The 25,032-nt window shown below is 38.0% G+C and overlaps 1 protein-coding gene across 3 annotated transcripts; it reads right to left on the minus strand.

Moving 5' to 3' along the window:
- Positions 1–5,473: 5,473 nt before the first annotated feature.
- RB195_021242 (uncharacterized protein) lies at positions 5,474–24,420 on the minus strand (the record flags this gene model as incomplete). Of its 3 annotated transcripts, none has more annotated exons than XM_064207876.1 (37): positions 5,474–5,563; positions 5,636–5,770; positions 5,840–5,926; positions 6,426–6,515; positions 6,677–6,824; positions 6,941–7,071; positions 7,147–7,292; positions 7,703–7,829; positions 8,211–8,292; positions 8,358–8,433; positions 8,494–8,561; positions 8,621–8,718; positions 8,807–8,946; positions 9,448–9,563; positions 9,633–9,715; positions 9,781–9,945; positions 10,055–10,158; positions 10,223–10,400; positions 10,635–10,795; positions 10,851–10,934; positions 11,026–11,131; positions 11,443–11,576; positions 11,887–12,020; positions 12,100–12,199; positions 12,485–12,612; positions 12,694–12,839; positions 12,928–13,079; positions 13,134–13,231; positions 13,334–13,455; positions 13,526–13,636; positions 13,717–13,812; positions 13,868–13,996; positions 15,353–15,451; positions 16,470–16,559; positions 19,354–19,474; positions 20,006–20,098; positions 24,347–24,420. In XM_064207876.1, 37 exons carry the CDS (start codon positions 24,418–24,420, stop codon positions 5,474–5,476), a joined length of 4,242 nt encoding a protein of 1,413 aa, XP_064063757.1. The 3 variants fall into 3 exon arrangements, with proteins under 3 accessions (XP_064063757.1, XP_064063759.1, XP_064063758.1); XM_064207878.1 differs by lacking the exons at positions 20,006–20,098; positions 24,347–24,420 and adding exons at positions 16,797–16,925; positions 20,410–20,490 and having other exon boundaries at positions 19,354–19,449; XM_064207877.1 differs by lacking the exons at positions 20,006–20,098; positions 24,347–24,420 and adding an exon at positions 20,410–20,490 and having other exon boundaries at positions 19,354–19,449.
- Between the last annotated feature and the right edge of the window lie 612 nt (positions 24,421–25,032).

Raw genomic sequence — 25,032 nt, forward strand, 5'->3', positions numbered from 1 at the left:
GGCCTTAAAAATCTGTTCAAAGTACTGCGAAAAAAAAGGATAAAGGATAAAGTCACTGGCGTGACAATCCACTTGGGATGCGCCAACGCGTTTACTGGAATTCGTAATCGTTGAGGATTTGGAACGCGTATTGGCCTATACAATGACTTGCGGACTCCAGCCGATGATCAAGTTAGTGTTTTTATCCTCCCAGACAAGTCTGGTACCAATTTATCGACCCCGGAGGGATGAAAGGCTTGGTTTGCACTAGGGCGGTCTCGAACTCTCGACCGTGTGGCTACAACGGACCTCTAACCGACTGCGCCACACCCGCCCTACTGCGAAAAAAGGAGAAAGGAAAAACGAATTAAGAAAATAGTAAAGGCTGTTGTGAGAGTAAATACGAGAAAGAAATGAAATTTAAAAAAAACTAGTATAGACTCTCCAGACTTCGCCGTTGACAGCACTGTAATAATAACGATCGTGATACACGGGGAAAAAATCAATGTTTTTCCACCAAATCCAGAAAATTGCACAGCACGGCAGCCATCGCGTCACTTACAATGCCCCGTTGTGTTAGTCTAGCACAACACTCACTCGGTTCAGTAAACAAAGACTACAACGCGTTGGTTTACGTCGTTTCGAGCGAATCAAACATAATATTACAACAATCAAATTCAAAACATTCGAATACAATGGAATTCGACTATGACACATCGAATATTCGATAGCTCTACTACGTTCGTTCTTGTTTTTAAATTCAAGTAAAACGAAAATTCAAAAAAAAATACGCTATTACAGATTGGAAAAAAAAGATACACCTTAAAAATTTCCTAGGATTGTATTATTGGATTAAAATAAATGTGGATTATTCGCATTCGTAAATGTATGAAAAGAAAGAAAATATTCAAGGGAGTACAACAATTTAGAAGAATTATTTCTTACAAGTTTGTAGTCAAATACAAACTTGTTGTTGGCAGAGTATCAGAAAATCAAAAATGATATATTTCAGAATAGGTTAGGATGAAAAAGAACGATTCCACGAACATCCTGACCAGAAAAAAAAAAGCAGGATCCTGTAAATGATTCCGCCTGGACAACAAAGAACCGAATAAGTCAAGTGACAGACACAACAACAATCGATATCGGGACGAGAAACATACCGGTTCTGTCGATCAAGCGACAATTTTTAATGGGTCCATAATTAATTTTTTTTGTTATTAACGTTCAACTAAATTATACGGTGAATTTCAGGAAGAACATAAACCAAAAAAGTAGAAAATTAAAAAGAAATACTGTTTAATCAACATCCAGAAATAAACTGGAGTTGATCAAAGCAATTCCCCTTAACGAAGTCGTTGATCAAACCATCTATAGTTCATCCGGGTGCTCATACGCAATTAATCCAGAAATAATCCTTGCACTAATAAATCGACACATTTTGATCATCATTTCCAATCGATGATCAAAATTCAAAAAATCAAACCAGGAGGCCGCCCATTTTGACATCGCTGACGTTTTTTTCACGGAAACTGTGCGGATTTTGGATCCTTTCGAAAATAATCTGGAATTTTCCTACGACCAAGTCAAGACTGCCAAAATATGTGGAGATTTCCAACACAATCAAAATATATTCAGTAACAAATATCGATTTTTGTAATAAAATGAAAAGAGAGCACAATGTACCAAATAATCTTACATTTACATAAAAGTAAAATTTTAAAATTACGATACTAAGAATGAGCACATGAAATCAACACCTAGATAGAACTGTAAAAGAACTAGCTGATATAAATCCTAGAATCACAAAAATAAGGAAAAATGTAAGAAGGAAGTCTAAAAGCAACCACAAAATGGAAAATTTTGGAACTCTTCACGCTCTTCTTATAAGGACTCGCTCAGATCTAAAAATCCTACAGTTTTTTTAAAGAAATTTCCACAACATTAACAGCAAATCCACGAAGAAACATTAGGTAAATTGTAGTCAACCACAGCAATATCTTATTACAATAAATCGTGCATTTTTTCACGAAAAGTGTAACAACACATAGGAACGAATTGGCCGAACAATTATTTTTGAAGTGTACAAAGAACTGTGATAAATTTCATGACGCGGATTACGGTATACACGACAGAAATCACATTTAAAAAAAAACTACACAGTGATATAACGTCTCTAAATAAAATTATTGAAAAAATAATAAATTTCAACCTCTTCCAATCAAGAACGTGAACGAGTTGGTCACAAATCAATAGAAGGTTTCATTTCTGTGTCCTCCTGTCCAAGAAAAAAAGGAGGAAAATGTTAGAATGTTAAATTGCTAAATATATTCCATTATTTATTTATTTCATACATCGTAAATTGTAAACATAATTCAGAAAAAATGATTACAGTGTTAAAAGCGTAAAAATTTGACCTTCCTTGATTATTGGGATAATGACCGCAACTTGTCTGTTAAATTAAGGAGGAATTAATTTCTTAAAAAAATAAAACAGAATAAAATATGGTTAGGGGTTAAATATGGTAATAATATTAGTTAAATAAAATAACATAATAATAATAAATAATAATAAAGATGAAGCAAGAACCAAGATTGCTAACTCTTTGTTAGATTTCAACGTCATCGGCCTCGAAAGAGCTAGGAAAGTCACAACATTTGTAACATATCCTCTCAAGTGCCTCATCCAGAACCAGTCATCAACCGATGAGATATTAAATCCGGAAACAAGAAGGAAAAGAGCCCAAATCGTTGTTGTTACCAAAGCAGCGGCGCTGTTGTGATCGCCACGTGGTAGAATCGCCCCGCCGTCTCGCTCGCTACCAATTAAGATCTGACCCATACATGACCTTGTAGATCAAAATCCGCAAAGGTCTTGATATAGAGCCAATTCCAGGCTATGTATTCTTCCCTTCTATTCATTTCTGGATCTATAGTGTTTACCAAAAACGCCTCCAAAGTCCCGCTAGCAAAAATTTTCGGTTTGTACGATAGGATTGCGGCGGCTATGCGGAAAGGAGCATTTCTCATGATATTTTCTGCGATCAGCTCCGAAATGTTTCATCCCATCTAGATATTTTTTAATATGAAAACAAAATAGTTGACTTGTTTCGAAAATGTATGGTACCCCAGATATTTTGGACGAAATAAAACTGTACCGATAAGACAGAGATCACAGTGTCTCCTCCCTTGATGAACAGACGTACTACACAGTATGGGATCTATCTTTCTCGGATTAACTACTTCTTGAGATTTGTGGGAGGGATTTCCACAACTCTCACCTGATCCTCGAGACCGCATCTTACCAAACTAACTCGTATCGCTCTACTCAAGTAGTTGGCTAAAGTAAGGAAATAGAAATTGATCTTTTTCGAGTCATCCACTATGGAATGTTCTCGTTGCGCTAAATGACCTGCCCTATGACCTACATTAGCAATATAACCTTATATAATAAATTTCCGATCCATAGCGCTATGCTAACCGCACTGATCCGCTCCTGATGACATTGTACCTACGACTAAGTAGGTCAAGAAGATGAATACTGTAAGAGACGAGTGTCACTATATCCACATCAAAACTTCAGCTTGTATGAGAAAACACCAATAATGATAATTTGCGAAGAAATGTCAGATATTTATGATCCATTACCTCAGGAGTCAAAATGAGAGCAGGAACCAACCAAAATATAATCTAACAATCCAATTAGAGAAGAAAACTCATTAACTGACTTCCATCCGGAATCCTATTCTACCACAACTAGAAGGTCAAGGCCTTTGTGATAATGTCAACCCAAAACCGCGTCTAGGACAATTAATTCAAGGGCAGATCCGTCTCCTTCATTAGGTTCGAACCTTCCGCGTTAACTTAAGGGTAGAGAAGAACATATATAGGATCCCTATCGGAATCAAGGATGATCGCCATGTTTTCTCTCACACACAAAAAAAAAACAGCCAGCGTTATAAGCGTAAGCGGCAGAGTTGGGATCGAAGTGGGATCATCGCTAACCTCACTCGGACTGCAACAGAGGTGCTGGAAAGGGTCCCACCCGATCTCATCTACTTAGGTAACTACACCGAACTTCAGATAGTTACTTAGCTTAGATTAGCTTCAAAGAGTACCGATCATACTTTACTTCAATTATGTGCTTTGCCCATTCCTGCAGTAGCTATCCAATTTCGTTCATTTCAGCTTCAAAAGCTGATTTTCAAATGCGGAAATTAGATAAGGAAAAAAAAACAACAAATACCTCCCGTTGACAATAACACAATTTAATTGTGCCGATAAACGTCGCATATGAAGGCGAATTAAATCTGATACCAAAGCGAATAATCATAGGTCATTTGACACCTCCATTGTTAAGGAATACATAGTTTCCTACATTAAAACCATCACCCATGAATCTGAGGTGGTATGGATTCCAGATTCGTAGATTAAGGAGAGGCTGGTGATTCCATCCATTTCATCCTAAATGCCGTAAAAAACTACCCGGAAGATACGGCTTCGACCGTTCCGGGGCGCTACTTCCTACCACGAGTCTGATTGGAGCGCGCCAGCCGTGTGCACACGCATCATCCGGGCCGTTTTTTTACGGCAATTAGGAAGAAATGGACGGAATCACCCATCTCTCCATAATCTACTATCCCGTATACGGATGCTCCACCTGAAATCCGTACCACCTCAGATTCGTGGGTTGATGCCTATAGGGAATAGCAGCTCAATCAACTACATCACTCTCATTTCACTCCATTATTGAAACCATTCTGAAATGCAGCTGCTAATGGCGACGCTGAGACTCGCTCGCTATGTTTCCCTCTTTGAGTTACATCGATCAAAAATCGCAACATTGAAATAAATACGAGACATACATTTGGAAACCTAATACAAGATCATACATCAATCGTAAATCCGTAATAATATCTTTGCCTGATTATTCAGTAAATTTCGCATAAATACAAATCAAGCAACATCAGCCTTTACCGTCATATGAATTAGATCCAGACAATTATTATTATTATATAATTTACTCGACAAGAATCTGTTCAACAGAATAACCCTACCATAATGCATTGCATTACAGAAACAAGTGAGCACACACAGAATAACAGTGAATAATTATTAGAAATAAATCTATATTTATAGATAGAAATAGTACGATAATGTAATTGATTTACGGAAAGGCAAAAAAAATGACGAGAACTCAATTTGACACGTCAATTCAAAAAAAAAAACATGAACATAGTTTATATCAGAATCAACAGAGCAAAGACGATATGAGGCCTTCGATACTGAATAATTAGCTCAAACCTTGATCACGTGGAATACCAAAAGCCTACATTACCCTTCCGATAATTTCCGAGAAAAAAAATTCTTTCTAAGTTCTGCCAACACTCACTCAACAAAAAATCTGCTCATATAAAATGCTACAGGAAAATAAGAACGTAAAAAACATTGAATAGCTGCACTAAAGCACTAGCCTAGCGATAGGTGACTTTTTTTCAGAATGGGCGATACGTTGAGCGATTACGTACCAGACGCTCGTTCCTGAGTCGAGTAGCGATATGAAACCAGCCAAGAGTTTCGCAAACCTGCAACGATCAACATTCGTCTAAAATCCACCTTAAACGAAATTATTGCCAAGAAACGATAGATTTATTTACATCGATAAGTGCCAGTTCTACGTTGGATGTGTCCTTGCTAGAGGATTTCATATCATCGATCAATTTCTGGAAGAACGAACAAGCTCTTCCATAATGGCCATGAGCAACTGCATGTTTAGCAGACAGAAGGAGAGCCTAAATATTTCTTTTGAAAATAGAAATGGACACCAGAAGACATGCGTTATCACCAGATCCAGTTCTTACCTTAGGATCATCCGCAGCAATCCAGCTAAGAAGTTCATGATAAGCAGCATCTACGTCCTTAAGGCTTGTTCTGACAGCAGCCTCTTTCTGAAAAGAAAGTGGAAAAAATCATTCAACTATACAAAAATCATGTACTAAAAGGTGAACTGAAGGGTATCCAAGACTTTTTACAATTATGAAAGATAAGCAAAAAAAAAACAAACAAACAAAAAAGAAGTCCAGGTTTTTATGGTGAAAAAACCACAAAACAAGAAGATTCTAAGTATTGACAAAATCGTTCGGCGCAACTATCGTTAGGAAAAAAAGCACAAAACTAAAAGATTTTCAAAAGAAGCATGAAAGCAAAAGATGTCATATAAACCTCATTGTTTCCAACAAAATTTAGCACCTCTATACATGGAGCTAGGATATCAGCTAATTTCCATGACACATAAATAACAAACGTTTGATATGAAGCCTACTAGCTGGCTAACCAACTATTAGTTCTTTCCAGAATAACCATTTCCATATTAAGAGGGCCAGTCGCACGAACATCATCACATCAGCTCGAAATTTAATAATTTTTAACTCATAAATAAACACTTACTTCTTCAGGCGGTTTTCCGGGATCCATGTCAGAATCATCGGACTGCTGCTCGTCCTTAGATTTCTCACCTTTTGTCGGTTTTTCTTCATCCTTAATGAAAAAAAAGCTAACAAATTTAGAAATTAACATTATTCAGAGTGGAGGCGTTTAACAGAAACTCCCCACTTAAACCATTTCAGCAAAAGCTGTGATTTAGAATAAATTAAAGCAGTGTTCCTTGAATATGCTAGGAATAAAGAGAACAGACTGACCTTGATCTGGCTAAGACCGAACACAGGTGTAAGTTGTTTGCGGAAAATAGGTGATAGTTCATCATTCATTTTGAGATGTGAATCCAGAGTTGTATGAGCGCGAGCCAACAAACAGTCAACTATAGCAGCTTTACGCTCATCCATGTTTCTAAAAGAAAAAAAAGGAAAAATGAAAACTATGTATATACTCATGTAGAGCAAACTCTAAATCGAATATATTAAAACCAGGAAGACCATAGTCAGATAATACTGCTAAGCACTGACTTTTTCAAAGCAATTTGCTCGACGTTGTGATCCTGACGAGCTCCAAAGTACTTCAGGACTTCATCAACGCGACATTGTTCGAGAATTTGCTGAATGATCAACTCCATCGTCTCCGTTTCGGTTTTCGAGCGCTGAAAAATTTGTGATGAGCGTTATTAAAAAGAAAAAAATTATTGAAATGCTGGAATACAATAATATTAAAGCACCTTCTTGTCAACAAGCAGTTTCATTTTTGTAAGAAGGAGTGGGAGATGTGTAGGATGTTTAACGATGAGCTCAGAGTAAAGACGATCCACAGCAACGGGGTCCTTGAGTTTTGGCAACCACGAAATCTGCGTATCACGTATCGCTTCTAAAAATATATAATTGAAACTTCTGGAGAAATAAGAATGGATTGTCTGTAATGCATGAGAAATCGAAAATTTAAAATCGAAAAAATAAGGGAAATTGAAAAAAAATGCGCAATTATGATCCCTAAGTAATCCTCCTATAGGTTTTCGGTGTAATTTTGAATGCTTTAGGAGGACAGAACCTGACAGAAATCCATAGCGCCTCGAAATTTATATCTTACGAAAATCAGTACTTGCAAAAATAACCCCTGGAGACGAATATCCAGAAGTATGAATTCAATTGAAGGAAAATTTAGCAGAAAAGGAAGAATTTATATAAGCCATTGTGATGAAGCATAAAATATGAAATGCAGAAGACAAACGGTGGTGTATTTGAGGTTCGGAAATTCGAATCGAAATCATTATTTCTCACCATTCATTTCCTTCTCCTCCTGTCCAGTCGCATCAGCTTTCTTTTCCCTTAGCGTCACCATCGAGAGCGCTTTGCTTGGCCGTGTACTGTACTCGGTGAACATATAGGTAATTACAGATTTGTCTACCTAAAAGTCTACATTTCAATCACAATATGAATCAATCCCGCTTTTAAGAGGGTTTCGAACTTTAGGTTGGTAATACCAGTTAGTTCCTACGAAATATATATAACTAATTAAATTATAAATAAATAAATAAATATATATATATATATATATAAGTTCCTTTTCTAAACACATTACAAATTCTGCTGAATACACAATCTTTGAAAGACGGTTAAAAATGACGTCCCCTTGATGCGAAAAACAACCTCAGTGTAACGCCTGACAATTAGAAGTACTATAGATTCAAATTAACAATGTATTTATTTATTTATTGAATCCATTTCTGCGAACAAACATGAGAAGTAGCACCACCGCAGAATACCATTAAAAACAACCTATACGCACCTGTTTCAGCTCGTTATCTGCCATAACGACAAAGTTACCAGTCAAGAAACAACCACCAACCACAGGAATAATTTTTGGCACCCTTAATACCAACAATTAATTGAATGAAAATATAACAACTATGTGTAATTTTCCATTAAAACATACTTATCATCATTAAGGCTTCCAGCATATAATGTGGTCTGTTGAGCAGGTGCTAATGGCTTATTCGACCACTTGAAAGCTGCAAATATTTCCTAGCTTATGAAAAGAAAATCTATGGATCTACAAATTAAGAGGTTACCATCGTCGCCTGCATTTGGTGCTGACAGAACGTCAAGATTAAGAGCAGGAGAAATATGTGCTCGTACGCTGAACAACAAACATAACTATGACTGTCTCCTTATAAATAAAGCTACAAAATGACGAACTGTAGAGGGGTATCCATCAACAACTCAAGCTGAGTAGTGTCAGGATGACGAACTTGAACGTGTGCTGTATATTCGCCTTTTTCGACTTTGTACGTGTACTGAAGATGACAAAATAATAAGAACAACGATAGTTTGTAAACAGTACAGTAAAGGTAAGTAGTAGTAGTGCAGTAAAACTTCACGCACCCTCTCTGGATAACTGCTAGATGCACCAATAAATTCTTTCGACGATGAGAATAGTTGCATAAGAATACAGTCATAAGGAGACTCATACAGATATGACGTCACTCCAGGAAGATCGAGACGAATCTCTCCCGATTTCAATGCTAAACAAACCGGATATTTATTGGTTATTTCTGGAAGTTTAAGGAAAAGATTCAACGGTCTACGGTGAAACGTATACATGTATAATTTTATTTGACTACCTAAGAGGGAATTCGTCTGCGTTTTTATGTTTTTTTTTGTTTGTTTACGATAGGCACATCTTCAGACTCTTAGATGCATTCTGATACATCACTAGTGATCCATGAAATGCTTCGCTATCATTCTTTCTCTCATTTTTATGGTTTCTTGCGTATCGTATCTTATGTAATGAAAGTGTCCGATTATTTATGTTCGAATTTGTACTCAGCAATAAAACAAACTTTTCACGACCACTGACGTTAAACAGTAGGAGCCAAAGATTTCAAAAACATTACTTTTTCACCCACATGGTAGAGCAAACTTCATTTTTCCGCTTACACCTCAAACTTTCACTTTTTCCACATCAGACAGGCCACTAGAAACCTTTGAAATTCATAACACTACATAAAATTCCTTCCACTTACTGTTAAATTTGTAGACAAGCAGTAGGCGATGAATTTGCTTTCCGTTTGGAATTATATCTCTAGGACCAAGCGGTTCTATTTTAGCTGACGTTGGTTTCACAGGAACGTGGAGAGTACTGAAGAATTTTAACGATAAATTGAGGAGAATTAACGATAAATTTCAAAGCTAGGTAAGTAATACCGACTTGAGAGTTATTGTTGGTTTTATTTCTATTGGGCGGAATGGCGCTGCTCTAATACGAATAGGCGTATAAGGTGATCCATGGATCTAAAAAAGTTTCTATCATTCCATAATTATGTGAGCACAAACATCAAACAAGCAGAAAAACATACCAAGTTGATAGTAGGACTTCTCTGTACTCCATAAAATCGAGTGAATACCCGCACGCTTCCTTCGATATCTGACCTAGTCCAACTACGCACTAAGCACACTTCAAGAGTACGATCTCCGATGACGGGGAAAGTCTTCGTCCATTCGTGTGAGTCCGGTCCGAGAATCTTAACAAGTCCCATAATATCCCATTAATACACAATAAGGCATTCAATCGCACAGGATCCACTCAAAGATTCAGGAAAAATAAAACGAAATATAACAAACACCTCTAACCTTATATGATTCACTGTTTCTATAGCATTTATCATCTTCGAGTTGAACACAGTGCAATGTGAAGCGATCCATCGGTTTGCGAGACTTATCTTCAACTACGATTTCTGGAAAACAAACATTTTCTGGGACTATGTCCGTATGTGCAAACACAGAGTAGAAAATTCTTACGACATATAGTTGCTTCTGGAGGCACATGTATAAATTGACGAATAGGTACAGTTCCAACATTATTAAATGTGCGATCAATGGAGAAGTCAACATTGTTGACGGTTTCGGGAATGACCATAGTTATTGGAACGCGGAACACTGGTCCCATAGCTAGATTTTCCGCATACATACCACGTAGCTGAATGGGAGGATAATAATGCTACATGGAGAATAAAATAATAAAACAAAAAAGACAAATACTTCCCATCCTACATAATTTCCTCCTAAATATAAGGGAAAAAATCTGCATCAACCTCAATTTTTGAACGGATTTTCATCTTACATTTAAGAATGATGTAAACTGAGTGCGGTTCACTGCATATAAACCGCTTTGAGGTACTAGAGAAAAGAATGAGAAGCCAAATTCACTCACTTCTGTAAAATAAACTGCACCACGAGGCAACTCTGTCGGATCCACCTTCAATGTGAAACTTCTTCCCTCAGCAGTGAGAATAAAAAGACTAGGATGTTGAACAAAGCCAACGTCTGACTGGAGTACGATATTCATAGAGAAATCCGCTTGATACAGATTATCTGTAAGTAAATCAATATAGCTGTAGCAAACAACAAATTTCTAGGATAGATATACCAGTGAACTCCTTGAATTTCGGTTCCACGGTAACCGTGTACTCCTGAATCTCTCGAGATTCCTTGAGTTCTCTGATGTATACACCTGAAAATTTGATTAAAATTGTTAGAAGTAGGTGTTGATGGATTGAAAAAGTTGAAATAAAATAACCTAAACAGGTAATGTAATGGTATACCTCTTTTACTCTTGTTAAAGTTCGTTACACGAACACGAATATCAACGATCGTTGGTTGGGGCATATCAATCGCGTTATTTTCGAAGTGCTCCAAGGCGTCATTAATCTTAAATGCACAAAATTATACTCATAATTTATTCATATTCAAGAGAAATTCAAAAACACAACGACCCTACAAAAGAGTGAGTTCCAGAAAAAAATCGTCTTAATTGCAGAGACAGTATATTCCTTGAGGAAAATGTATGGTCAATCATGGATGACATGAACGTGAACCGATCCGAACCATTCCAAGACGCAGATCGGTTACGGTTTTGCCGCAAAAGTCAAACTCCCAATCATACCTCCGTACTACACTCAATCCATACAAAGTAAGGGCAGGATCAAAGCTTATTTTCCCAACAATAACGCTCTCATTACCTGAATTAAACCATTTCCAGTGCCAAACGGAAGATGCTCATCGCTCATGCGTTTTGCTGTATTTTCCAGTGACAGACGAATCCGAAATGGGTTCCATTGGGTACCATCAGCACGAAGTTTTGATAACATACAAGCTGAAATTTTGATTTTTCAGACAAAATATTTGTAACAAGGAAATGTTCAACGACTTTGTTCCAGATCCTTTTAACACAATCAAATCCAAAAGAAAAAATAGAAAGAGGTGTTAAAAGTAAGAATAAGCACTTGTTCAACTTAGTTGAAAGGCTTTTTTCTAACAATCAGAAGGAAATCAAGTCATCCATTTCATTTCAGGAATTCAGATTAGAAGGATTGTTAGAAAATTATTGGACCGCCACTATAGTATATATGTCGAAGATTTAAAAAAAAAGTGTGAGAACAAGAATGGAAAGATCACTACATTACCTATTGCTCCAGCAGCATTCGGCGAACTCATACTTGTTCCGTTCATCATTTGTTTAGCTTTACGACAAAAACGAGGAACTCCAGCAAATGCTGCTCCTGGAGCGCATAAAGAAACACCAACTGCTCCATCAACACTTAAAGAACAGTATTCAAATGAAGACTGCTTAGAGATAGAGAATGAACATTCGGAATAAAATGAAGGTGAACTCTTACCAAGGGCCCCTAGCACTCCACGGATATAAGACATTCTTTACCTCATTGAAAACGCCATAAAGCGCTTCTGCCTGTTTAGGACAAATCCGGGCACCAATACCTAAAATGAAGGAATCATACTCACTACAATCGAGTGAAAGGAATTTTAAAGATTAGTGTTATGCAAATCTCTCGTGTACGCAACCAACCGTGTCATGGAAACTTCAAAGAACCTCTTTTTTTCGATTGAATTCCTCAAAATTTTGACATTTTCAACAATAATAAGCGACCCATCTTGGAGTAGCTGATATTTCGTGCAAATTTATTTCCAGTTAAAATCACAATTAATCAAAAAAAGTAACTGAGAGTTAATAGAAGAATCCTGCACTTAAAAATCCTAACATACCAAGAACGCCTGGTGTCGTACCACCAGGAGAACCAACAGTGGACAGTGCTGGTCCGCTATTTCCTGCGGATGCAACGAAAATCACATTATGCTGATAAATAATTCTTTGAATCTCTTCTATGATACGCCTAAAATACAAATAAAACAGATAGTATAAAGTATGATATTTCTCCATTGTAAAAGACGAAACTAAGTAGACAATGACATACCCTGAAGCAGGAAAATGCGATCCTTCTCCAAACGACATGTTAACAATATCAACTTTCATTTCTACACAAAGACTTAACGCTCTAATAAGCGCTGTACCAGTTTCCATAGAATCAATACGATTATCACCTATCATCATCGAAACTATCTAAAAAAAGAGGAATCGACATGTTGAAACATCAAAGAAAATGTAGTACTCGAAAAAGGAAAGGGGGACCAATCCACAAAACACATACCTGAGCACCAGGTGCAAGTCCTGAAGCACCAGGTTCATATGGAGAATAAGCAGCAGCAATACATGCAACATGTGTCCCGTGAGCTCCACTTGGTACACAAATTTCAAGGCGATTGCCAGAATTTTCAATACGAAAAGTGTAGCAAGCATCGTCTAAAATCACAATCTTAGAAAAAACGAAACATTTAACTCCATAATGTAATTTACCTCTAGCTGAAAGCTTAGTGAAATGCCCTGTCTGCCGGAACTCTCCCATAGGATGACAAAGAGCTAAACGACCACGGAAGGACGTGTCAATGCAAGCCCTGAAACGAAAAGAGTAGGTATTATAGGAATGACAATATAACATTTCTCTTAGTGACGTTTTATAGTTCACACGAATTAAAATCTGTAAATACAAAACGAACTTCCAATTGTGACCATCATGCCATACAATACAGTCAGCTACTGGTCCTTTATCCTCCAATTTATCCATAGATTTAAGGAAATCCACTTGGCATGCAAGATTTTCGCGATCATGTTTATCCTTCTAAATGACAAAATAGAAACTGTGCCCATGCTTCAGTTCGACCACACGAGGATACAAGAAAAAACCTCACCACATTGTCGCTAAATCCTCCCACTGACTCTTCATGCCCTAAAAGTAGGCGAAGCGCGTCCGCTTTTGCCAACTGGTGAGCCGAATCCCAGGATTCTTTCTGCCAGTCTTCCTGCAAATCAACCATGATTGTTAGCGGTTAGTCTTAACTGGGAGAAGAAAATACAAAAAAAAAACTTATTGAAAACAAACCTTCACTGTTTTACGCAGTGTCTTTGGGTACAGCTCATAAATAGGTTTAATACCAAGATGCCATTTACCAGTTGGATTTACCCAATCATCAGGAATCTAAAACACGGTTTCAGGATACAATTGACAATGTAAAAAGAGGAGGAATGTTTACCTTCAGTTTTCTCCCAGTTAAGCCAATAACCACGCCATTTTGAGCAGATTTTACCACACTTGTGTCCACATCGCCGGCGCCACTGCAATCAATGCAGTCGACGATCTTTCGCGCTCCAAAGTTGGTTCTCTGTAAGGGAAAAAAAAAATTCAAGGATAAAAAAGAGAGGTGATCTCAATAGGAAACTATTCGAAACTCCAATGTTGATTATTCAAATTCATAACTACCAGCTTAAGCTGCAAAAATTTCAAAAAAAAAAACTCAAAAGCCAATGACTCAAAAACAAGAAGCAAGCTCATAGGTGCGATAGGAAGGAGCCGGATCCTCCTCAGGTGAAGGGAGTCTAGCTCATAGGGTGCAGGTCAAGTGATGAAGATCCCTTCTGCAGCAGTTCAAAAGTAAAGGGGTCCTTTCACCAAATGTCCAAAAGCTGAAGGGAATCCTCTCGCCAACCGTCCAGAAAAGAAGGGCTCCCTCACGCCAACCGCCAAAAATGAGCGGGGTCGGATCACCGGGTCCCAGTATCGCATCTATGATCCCGCTCAAACATGTGTTACGTCGTTGATTCACAAATATTCACATCTTAAGCAACAAAAAGAGACCCTCGAAGTATTTAAAAGAGAATGATAGACGAATGTTGTAATTTTACAATACGTGTCAATGAAAACAATTTGCAATCCTTCAAACAGAAACGACTCAGTGAAAGCTCGCTATGATTTCGAACGCCAAAAATCGTTGTCTCCTAGGATATTAGAGAACAAAAAAATCCACAAGTCTATATCGTTTTTAAGATAGACAGGTCATGTTTCAGAGGTGACCCACAAAAAAAAGAAAGTATATTACAGCGAAAAATCATAGAGAAAAGTAGTAGTACCTTATCTTAAAGAAATGAACAATTTTTACACTTCGGAAGAATTAAAAGAGATTCAAAGAATTAAAATATCCAGATAACTAATTTATTTTGTTTCAACCATAATAAGTTGTTGTTAACATATTTAAAAATATTTATGACGAGTTGCTGCTGATCAAATTCAGACATATGACTCTTTAACATTTGTTGTTCCCCAAAACACCAAGTGATATGTTTCATTAAATGCTGTTTTTCTTCATCCATAGTCAAAACATAGCACAACCAGGTCTGGATCCATAGATAGTCCAGCGATAGTCGGAGCCAGTGCTCTGACCCCCTTCACTTTTGGACTGTTGGCGAAAGGACCCCTTCATTTGATCTGCACCCATGAGCTAAACCCCTTTCACCAAGGGGGGGGGGTCCGGCTTCTCCCTATCGCACATTAGTGTGGATCTATGAAGAGATGACCCCATGGTTTAACACCGAAAAAAAAAGAGACAGGATACAATTTAATCCTGATCATCACAGTCATATCTATCCACTATTATTCATTATTATCATTATGGAACAAATATGAAAGCTTGCATTGTTACGACTCGAAACAGAACACCTAGAAAAAGAGTAAGCATATGTACCTCAAGGCATGGCAATGATGGATCGACACCAGTATCCAAAATCGCAATCAAAACATTGCATCCATCCGCATATTTCCCATATTTCTTGACGAAATCGGGCTGGAAAATAAGTGGAACATCACATACCCAAACAGAATGTGAAAAATACCACACCTCGTGGAAAGGAGGTGACAAAAATGAGGATATAACACCGAGAGAATATTTGGTACATTCGTATATCCCGCCAAGGGCGCGAAAAAGAGGTCAAGATCAAGAGGTAAAGATCAACTACCGAAAATATTGATGTTGGAAGAAAAAACACTAAAATCATCAATAAAATGATCCTTGCATTCTGAACACTCGTAACAAACAGTTATTCGTGCTGAGACCACTGACCAGCAACGATAGTAATTATAATGACCTTTGTTACTCGAAATAATGGAAATTTGACAAAAAAAAATTGATGAGATACCACTTAAGAATTAGAACGTAAAATTCTCCTTTTCTAAATGTGAAACTACGTATCAATGATGTTTTAAAAATACTGTTTACTGTTCTTTCTTTCTGGAAAAAAGTCATGCGAAAACGGATCAATGTGAGATCGACAGTGATCTCCAACCAATAATCCTAACATCAACTATTTTTACCGTACAAGACCAATACTTCTCATTGGAATAGATAAATTCAAAAAAACTACTTCGCTTTAAATTTACAAATACTTAACTTCCTGTAAAATTCGATACAGGACGATCATCGCCGAGTCGACGGTTTGACATTTAGACAGCTCCGTTTCAAAACATAGACTAAAGCAAAAAAGAAAATCCTTTCCTTCGTCTTTTACACAAAATGTTGATTGTAAATCGATGCCTGTATTAATCATTATTTCATCGCGCTTCTAACTGTATACAATTGGGAAGATCAAGTAGAATTAATCAATAGAACAATGTACAATTCAATGTCATGTAACACGGTATGACGCTTTCTACCGGAGGTTTTCTAGTACTTCCGGAATACTCAAGTACTCTTAACATTTCTATGCCACGGAAAGCGCTTTTATATTGATCGATTTGCTTGAACAACAGCGGAAAGTGACAAATAAACAAAAAAGAAGAAGAAAAAATCAGGATTAACTTCTAACCTGTTGACTTTCAGTCTTGTAGATGAAGGTATCTACTGGAAAGCTGGATGATTCGACCGGCTGTTCCAGTTCATTGGTATCATCCATCGGCTAAAATAAAATACAGAAAATGAACTAGAAACGAGAAAAAAAAGAGAAAACATTACGAGAACACACAGCTGAAAAGATCGATTAACTACATTTGTAAATATTGCATTCTTCAACAGAACTTCACTCTGAGGTAATGGCACAACAATTTCATTCCATAATTAAAACAGATTGTTATAATAGATCCGGAAAAATTTGCAAATAGCGTGAGTTACAGAAAATATATAGACTTAAACTTACTCTAAACACACTAAATGCTCTTTTACCAGTAAGAGAAGTTCCAAAGTCGACAGATTTGTAAGGTAGCCTAATAAGGCTCCTTATTGAAGATATTAAACACCGCGGAGCCACGACTCCACGAATCCAAGTCTTGAAATATAGGTGAACTTAAACAGATTTGAGATCCAGAAAAAGGAAAAATTTATGAAAGAAATCTGGAAGAATGTGCGAAAACGAGGACATTAGAGCTATTGTTATACTATAGAAGACAGAAAATTATAAGTTAACGATGAGAAAATCACGCAAATAACGGAAGGAAGCGTTCAAACACATTTGTTAACAACTCGGACTAGATGTCTGGAAATCTTAGTCGCGCGCACGGCAAATGTTAGCCGCACGCGACATTTACATGGGCACATTCCACGCCTCTGGGAATTCACTTCATCCATATTCCTCATGTATGAATAGAAAATGATACATGTAGTTTAAAAAAAAACAATGTTCTCATCATATATTATTAGTGGATAACTGGAAGAGAAAAGCATGGAAATTTTCTGTATAATCTGTGCAAATTTTCTAATTTAGTATTTCCTATTTTCGTGGATACATGGACATGTTTTACTCACCTAATTTCGGCAGTTCTATATATCCTAAAGGCTTCAAGGAAAAGAACGAATGACAAAATTCCAATGAAATAATGAATGGGTGAAATTTCACAAAATATCATGGGGAAAAAACTTACTATGTGAAGTACTGGTTTGAGAGCATTTAGCCAATACCTCCATAGGTGCGGTAGGAAAGAGTCCGAGCCTCCTCAAATGAAGGGGTCCAGTTCATGGGGTGCAGCTGAAGTGATGGGGGTCCCTACGCCAAGCGTTCAAAAATGAAAGGGATCGGAGCACTGGCCCTCAAAGTTTGTCTGAACTCAGTAACCTCAACAAGCGCCCATCGGTAGTAAGATCACCATGCGCCAAGCTACATTTCACTACACAACGTCCTCATGTGCATACCTCTAGCCCTCCGGGGTAGATCATAGAATAGAATCGAACGCTGCTCAATCGAAAACGACGTTAACATCCGGACATGTTCTCCGAGACATTAAAAAGAAGCAAGTGCGACTGGTAAAATTTAACCTCATTCCAATTCTTTTCTTCCACTTATCCAACTCTACAGGAGAACTGCCGTTAATTTCCACCAACGGCTACAAGAACAGAGCATAGCGAGAGCCAGAATGCTAGAATATCCTAAGAAACGTGCTCAATCAACTAAGTTCAACATCAATGAGCTAATCCAGAAAAAAACGACACAGGGTCTGTTCTTCTCCGAGAGTCCCAGACTTGCATAGTCTGAACCAATAGAACGGGACCTTTTCGGTATTGCATCTACGTGAACTAGAAATTGATTCTGATCAAATATTTCAGAACTGAGACAACCGGATGTCCGGAGCTTATTCCGAATCCTTTATCGAAGATAGGCGAGAGGCGATCGGAATGGTTCCTCCATTCCACTGTCAAGATCCGTTCATGGCCAACTAACTAACGGATAATTTCACCCCGGACAAATATCGAAGTTTGAAACCGAAAAGGTTCCTAACGGTGGCGCAGCGAACTTGTACGATCCAGAAACGTCTACGTTGTCCTTACCCAAGAATGACATCGAAGGTAGCCCATATTTCAGGAAAGGCTATCGTTAGAACATCCAGAAATACATTCAGCTATTCCTGGTAGGCGTTTTATACGAACCTTTTGCCAACATTTTCACGTCCATGTCAGAAACATTGAATAGAGCATAATCCTAAGAATTACTTTTGTTCCATCTGGGTTTCAGATATTTTGGTAATATCCTCATTTTTTCGAGGATCATGCTCATCTTTAATCAATCAATCATCGTCTTTAATTAGTTGTTATAAGCGTTGTTGAACAGTTAAATAAAAAATTTACACTTTTTTCTACGAGTTGGCTACTGAAACAGTGAGGCAAAACCAAGTGAAAAAGATTTTTAAAAACATAGATTACTCGTCAATTCTATTCTACAAAAAATCCTTTATTTTTCTAATCAATTCCCCAATAAAATGACCGTCATGACAAGTAAATTAACTAGTAAAGAATACGAAAGCATTTCTACAGTGAAATTCACTTAAAACCTCTTCTAAAAAAGAGGTTATCTTTTAATATTTAGATTTTTTTCTCTCAATGCGGTATGCGAGATATCCTTCAACTGTTGAAATAAAGTATATACTAAAATCAATATAATAACATTATAATAGTGTATAATATATAATAAAATACTATAATAAGTATGAATAAAAAATACCTTCAAATAATAGGTTTTCTTCAAGACTTTCTTATGACAACAATTTCTGACAGTTCTACAGTCCTATAGAATTTTATGTCGTCAAAGCTTGGGACATTCAGCATAATTGAATTGATGGAGCATAATCCCAAGAATTACTTCTGTTCCATCCGGTTAGTGATAGATGTAATAAAATAAAAGTAGTTCACATAATTCAGGACAACCTTCCATTTGGAAAGACCCAAAATCAAGTGTTAACGTAAACAGCTGGAAATAAATCACTCACAAAAAGCACATCGTCGTTGTATCCTGGAATATAGTAGTCGTACTCTTCGACAGGATCCATATCTATCGGAAACGGCAACATAGCGACAAGAAAATCCTTCACAGAATGAATTGCAGAACAACTGAAAGGAAACTATCAGCGATCGTAAGGATTGTAGCAAAGAACAACATTGCAAATCCTCATAAAAAAGGGGATATAAGAAATCGAGATAAACTCGAAAAATGACGAACACACAAACATACAAAACAAACATTAAAATGATCCAGAAAATGACAAAGCGCTAAAAACGCTACACCCGAACACGACATGAACACAAGTCAACTGTCAGGTCACTTTTGAGCCAAAAAAGCAAAAGCGATCTCTTCCACGAATATCAGCGCGAATTCGACGAAATATGACAATTTTTATGTTATAAATCCTAGAGACGAACGCATCAATGGTCTATTTCTTCATAGTTCCATGGAATTTTTGCAAATTGGATATTTTCACTTAAGGAGATTTGACGGAGTTATACTGGCGCCTACAATTATGGGGAATTTTGACAAGAAGCAATGGATTTTCCTCCAGAATATTTTTGATTTTTTAAAAGCTGTTTAAAAGTGGGCTGTTGCTGTCTTTGCACAGATGACCTCGACGCATCTGCAGGACTTACTTTCTCTGCTTCTCGCGTATACCTGGGTCAAAACGAACTGGAGTAAAATGAGGTTGAAGGGGAGGGGATGGGGACTCAGTAGCGCCCTTATTTCTGGAAGTAAATGATTAAATCATAGAAGAGCTACGTCATGTAAGCTAAAGTTCCTAAGAATAAAAAAGTAAGAAAAGAAAGGAAGTAAGATAGATCGTCCAGAAATAACGGCGTCACTGAGTGCTCCCCTTCCCCCATTATATTTTCCACATGACCCTAAACTTTGTGCAGTTAAGCTGGCGACAGCGAGAGGTTTGTAATGCAAAGATGAGTGAAACTAGTGAGGGTCCAACCGACTGTTACCTCAATGGCGTCACTTCGAACACGAACGCGAATCGAACGTGTTTCAACTCGTTTTAACATGTCTATACCTCGTTTTCGCGCTCTTCTGGACCAATCAGAAGCGAGCCACAACTTTCTGATCCAGGTACCGGCGTCTTATCCACAATCATCAAAGGTCACCCCTCTGCCATCTACATTTTACCCGATCATGTTTTCAATTCAATCAACGGAACACTCCGTGCGAGGACTTTCCAGTTATTGTTAATTCTGTTTCTTGATTCCTTCGTTCTGGTACAATGTATTTTATATTTGGAGAACGTTTGTTACTTCTGGAGTACCTCGTAGAAGGAAGCGGAACATAAGCGGTAATAAATTCCATTCATTTCAAGGAATCGCTACTCGGGACTCGTGCGCAGTACGCGCCAAACATGTGTACCTCCTCTTCGCAATCCTCCGAAGCAATCGTAACCGCATCGCAGCTTTCCGATTTAGGTACCAGCGTCTTATCCACAACCACCAAAAGAAAAATAAGCAACAAAGAAAAACAAATTAGTCCATAAAAATAAACAAGTAGGTAATAAACTAATTAGCGAAAAATAACCCTTTATTGCAGTAGTTATTGGTGCATCTCATATATTTTTAAATGCAATTAGCATTTCAAAGAAACTCCCCTTAAAAACTGCAAACCACGAAACTGAAGTGGTAAGGGAATCCTGAAGAGATTAAAGAGATGGGGTTGTGTACTGTGGGATCAGGGGTAGTTCCCCTCATCTCTTCCTAATCGTCGTAAAAAAACGGCTTGGGAACCGCTTTAGTTCCTACCAGGAACATTAGAACGTTCCTCTAAGAAAACGTTCTGGTCCCTTAGCAAAATATTCATTGGTTTCCCTTGAATAGGCAGTCGAGGAGAACTCGCTGGCTTTCGACCGCTGCGCAACTGGATGCGGCGCGTGTGCAATTGTGGAGCGTTGAAATTGAAATCGTCGTGAAAAACGGAGTTTTTCACGCCATTTTTTACTACAACTAGAAAGAGATGAGCGGAGCCAGTCTTGATCACGGGATCTACAATCCAGTATGGAGTTTGTTCATAGTAAATCCATACCGCGTCAGAATCATGGAGTGATCCCTTTAAACGATAGAGAAATTAGTGGTCCAACACAGAAAATTAACGTGCTAATGGCATGATTTTAACGTAAACATAGGTTTAATACGAAACATATGAAAAGAAATTCATCAACAAGGACACACGTTGCCTCAGGGAAGTTCTACCTCTTCTGAGATTTCTGGAGAAAAAGCGCTGATCATGGAAAATTCGTAAGCACAGCACAGTTAACGCTAAAAACTGTAAAAACGCTTGAAATCGTTCCTTACGAGAAACTAAAGGTTGAGGATTGAAAGAGTTGCTCCAATCTCGAATCCAAGAATACCTAGAACGAACATTCAATCCATTTCGATGAAATCAGGAGAAAAAAAAAATAGAATCAGCCGATCAAATGAAATGGTTCATAATCTTTACTTATACTTCATATATTCATACTTGGGATTTCCGAAAATTTATAAATTTTCGCGATAGACCGGTTCCAAACATAAAAATGAACTACTGTAAAAGTTTATGAGGGCTGAACTTTCAGAATGTGGGGGAAAAATGTAGTTGGGGAGGGAGGGAGGGAGGCACTCAGTGGCGCCTCGACGCTCTAACTTAGCTTTTTTTTCTCTTAGTTACTTTAGCTTACATGTCAGAGATCCTCTAAAACTAATCCTTACGCCTAAAAATTCCGATTAATTTAATTATTTACCTCCAGAAAGAAGGGCGCCATTGAGTGCTCCCCACCTACATTTTAGGCCAGAAAGTGAACAGGTTACTAGTTAGTTACTTGTATACATCTCCTCAAAACATTCTGAAATATATCCAGTTCTTTTAGTTATCAGTATATAGACAATGAACGATTGTCACTATTACTACAGGATCTCATAACGATGAAATCATCAGCATCCACATAAGAAGGATACGAAAAAGAAATGGTCACAGCAGAATTGTTTCTAGGAATGAGGGAAGAGGACGAAAGAGGGCTGTTAGCGCCAGATATACTATGAGGACCAACATCCTGCAAAATTCGACAGATTGATTGAAGTTATTTCGATAACGAAAAGTGGAGCTCACGAAGAAAACCGTCGCCAGCACCGCTTCCAGAAGAAATCCTGTTAGGACAGTTTTTTTTGCGTCAGCCACTGTGGCAAGTACGCACAATCGTGTCATTTTTTATGAAATAGTAAAATAATATTAATAAATGATTATTGTTATAAACAATAGTGAAATAGTAATGATAAACGATTACTTTTAAAACAGAAACCTTCAGAAAACACGAGCAAAGCGGATATCGCGAAGGGACCGAGAATCCGATGCGATCGCGACTACCGTACCACGCCACGCGCGGCGACATGAATGCGTACGATCCCATTATCGTTGCCATTCACCTCACCATGTCATTCTTCTCACTTATTTCCTCCCATTTGAATCAGATTAGAAAGGTGGGACCCACGTTTCATAACTGAGACATTTATCTGATTTATTCGCTGCACATAGTTTTGTTTTCTTTATTAAATCACTAATGTACCGCTGTTAAAAAGCTCCTATATTATTTTAGTAAAAAAAACTGGTAGTAAAAACTAGTATCTCCAAAATTGCTTCCTTAAAGACATTGCTCTCAATGCACCGCTTTGCTTCGCGTCTCAAAGAAAAAAAAGAAGAAAAGAAAAACTTCAAAAACGAAAACTAAGGTGGAATTTTTTTTTATTGATTTGCTTGAGCTATGGCCAAGATTGGTATTGATATTTATTTACAGCTAACGTTTCGGCGTTTTAGCCTTCGTCAAAGCCTGGAAAAATCAGAGTCATTAGTGATTTATTCTCTCAAGCGCTTTATCACCTACAGTAAGCATCCAAACGGTAGGCAAACTCAAACTCAATAAGGCGGGATTGTTAGTTTAAGTCAATCGTATGTAGTATGATCCAAACAGTATTCCTAACAATTTCATTCCTAGCCTTCTAATTTTTCAAAATTTAGTTTCTTTTTTCAACTTCTAATTTTACAAATTTCTTTCTAGGTAGTCTTCGGTGAACCATAAAACCTGATATCCGGATAATCCTCACTATATCCAACCTCCATCCTGCTGTTCTCATCTACATGAAGTTGCAGGTAGCAATCTTTACTTGGATTGTCGGGATTCGTGTTCAATTTGAGTACGCTAGGGAGAGGGTATGTCAAGGGGAGGGAGTGGCTGAGGTGCGACAGACGCGGTAGGACGTGAAAGGAAAACGACTTTCGACAATAATGGTTGCTATTTAAAGAATTAAAGTCAAGTCAAAAACGACATGAACTACGGTGCAGTTGCGCAAGCGGCTGCGCTCAAAGCGTCGCGGTGAGGAAAGTGGCTGGAATCAAGGTGGGTCCATCGCGAATTGCAGCGATGAATCGTACTAACAAGGGTCCCACCAAGATCTTAATCGCCACGTCCCACCACGATGCTTCGAGCGCATCTGCTTACGCAACCGCATCAAGTTTTAAAGGCAGCATACCACGAATCTGTGGTGCTGGTTTCAGGTGGAGTATCCGTATACGGGGTCGTTGATTATGGAGACGGGGTAGCTCCGCTCATCTCTCCTTCCACTGCAAACAGCCGCCTCCAGAATGCTGTTTTGTACGCCGCAATCTATTGCAACGCTTCACCCCTTGCGCCGCCTCCGCCCTGCGATTCGTCGAAAATCAATTCGGATTGCTCCGATAGGCAGTAAGGGACGCTACGCATGCAAGGGTGGCGCGCTGCAATGCAAGGCATCGTACAAAACAGCAGTCAGGGGCCGGCTACTTGCAGTGATTCAGGGAGAGATGAGCGGGACCACCCCGGTCTCCATAATCTACGATCCCGTATACGGATACTCCACCTGAAATTCGTACCACCACAAATTCGTGGTATGCTCCCTTCAATTGCTACGTTCCATCGCCCTGCTTCGAGCGCATCGGCTTACGCAACTCCATCGAGTCCAACTACAAATTGTGCTGTACGATAGTGACACATCGCCAGGTCGGTGAAGATACGCATTGGTCCTTTTCCACGGAAAACGACAAGTTTCTCGTAACTTTTTTCTTTTTAATTTCCATGGGTTTTCAATCTTTTTTTTTCGTAAAATAGTTGTAAGAATACGTACTTTTACCAAAGAATTTTTTACATAAGTTTTATTGTTTGTTTTGCTGTGAGGGCGCCTCTAAGACACTAACTCGTAGTGCCAGAATTTTTCCGAGGAAAATGTGGTTTGGGGGAGGGGGGCATTCAGCGGCGACGCTCTAACTTACTTTTTTCTTTCAATACTTTTAGCTTACATGTCATAGATTCTCTAAAACTAATGTTTAGGTCATAGGGCCTCGACTGACTTGGTTATTTGCTTCGAGAAATAGGGGCGCCACTGAGTGCCCCCCAAATACATTTTGCCCATTTTCCCTTCATTCTCCTTGCAGCTGTGCATTTTTGGAATCTTTTGTAGAGCCAGGTGGTGGTGAGATCCAAAAAACCACGTAAAAAGAACGCCAAATTTGTACAATAGCACGAAAAGTTGGCAGAAATTCAATTCTCACAACATCCTTTCTTTGATGAAACTTTTTGATATCAGAAACTAGCAAAAGAGATTTCTCAGAGCTTTTTAGGACTATTTAGAAT

Source organism: Necator americanus, chromosome X (assembly GCF_031761385.1).
Source record: "Necator americanus strain Aroian chromosome X, whole genome shotgun sequence".
In the NCBI taxonomy this organism is placed as follows: domain Eukaryota; kingdom Metazoa; phylum Nematoda; class Chromadorea; order Rhabditida; family Ancylostomatidae; genus Necator; species Necator americanus.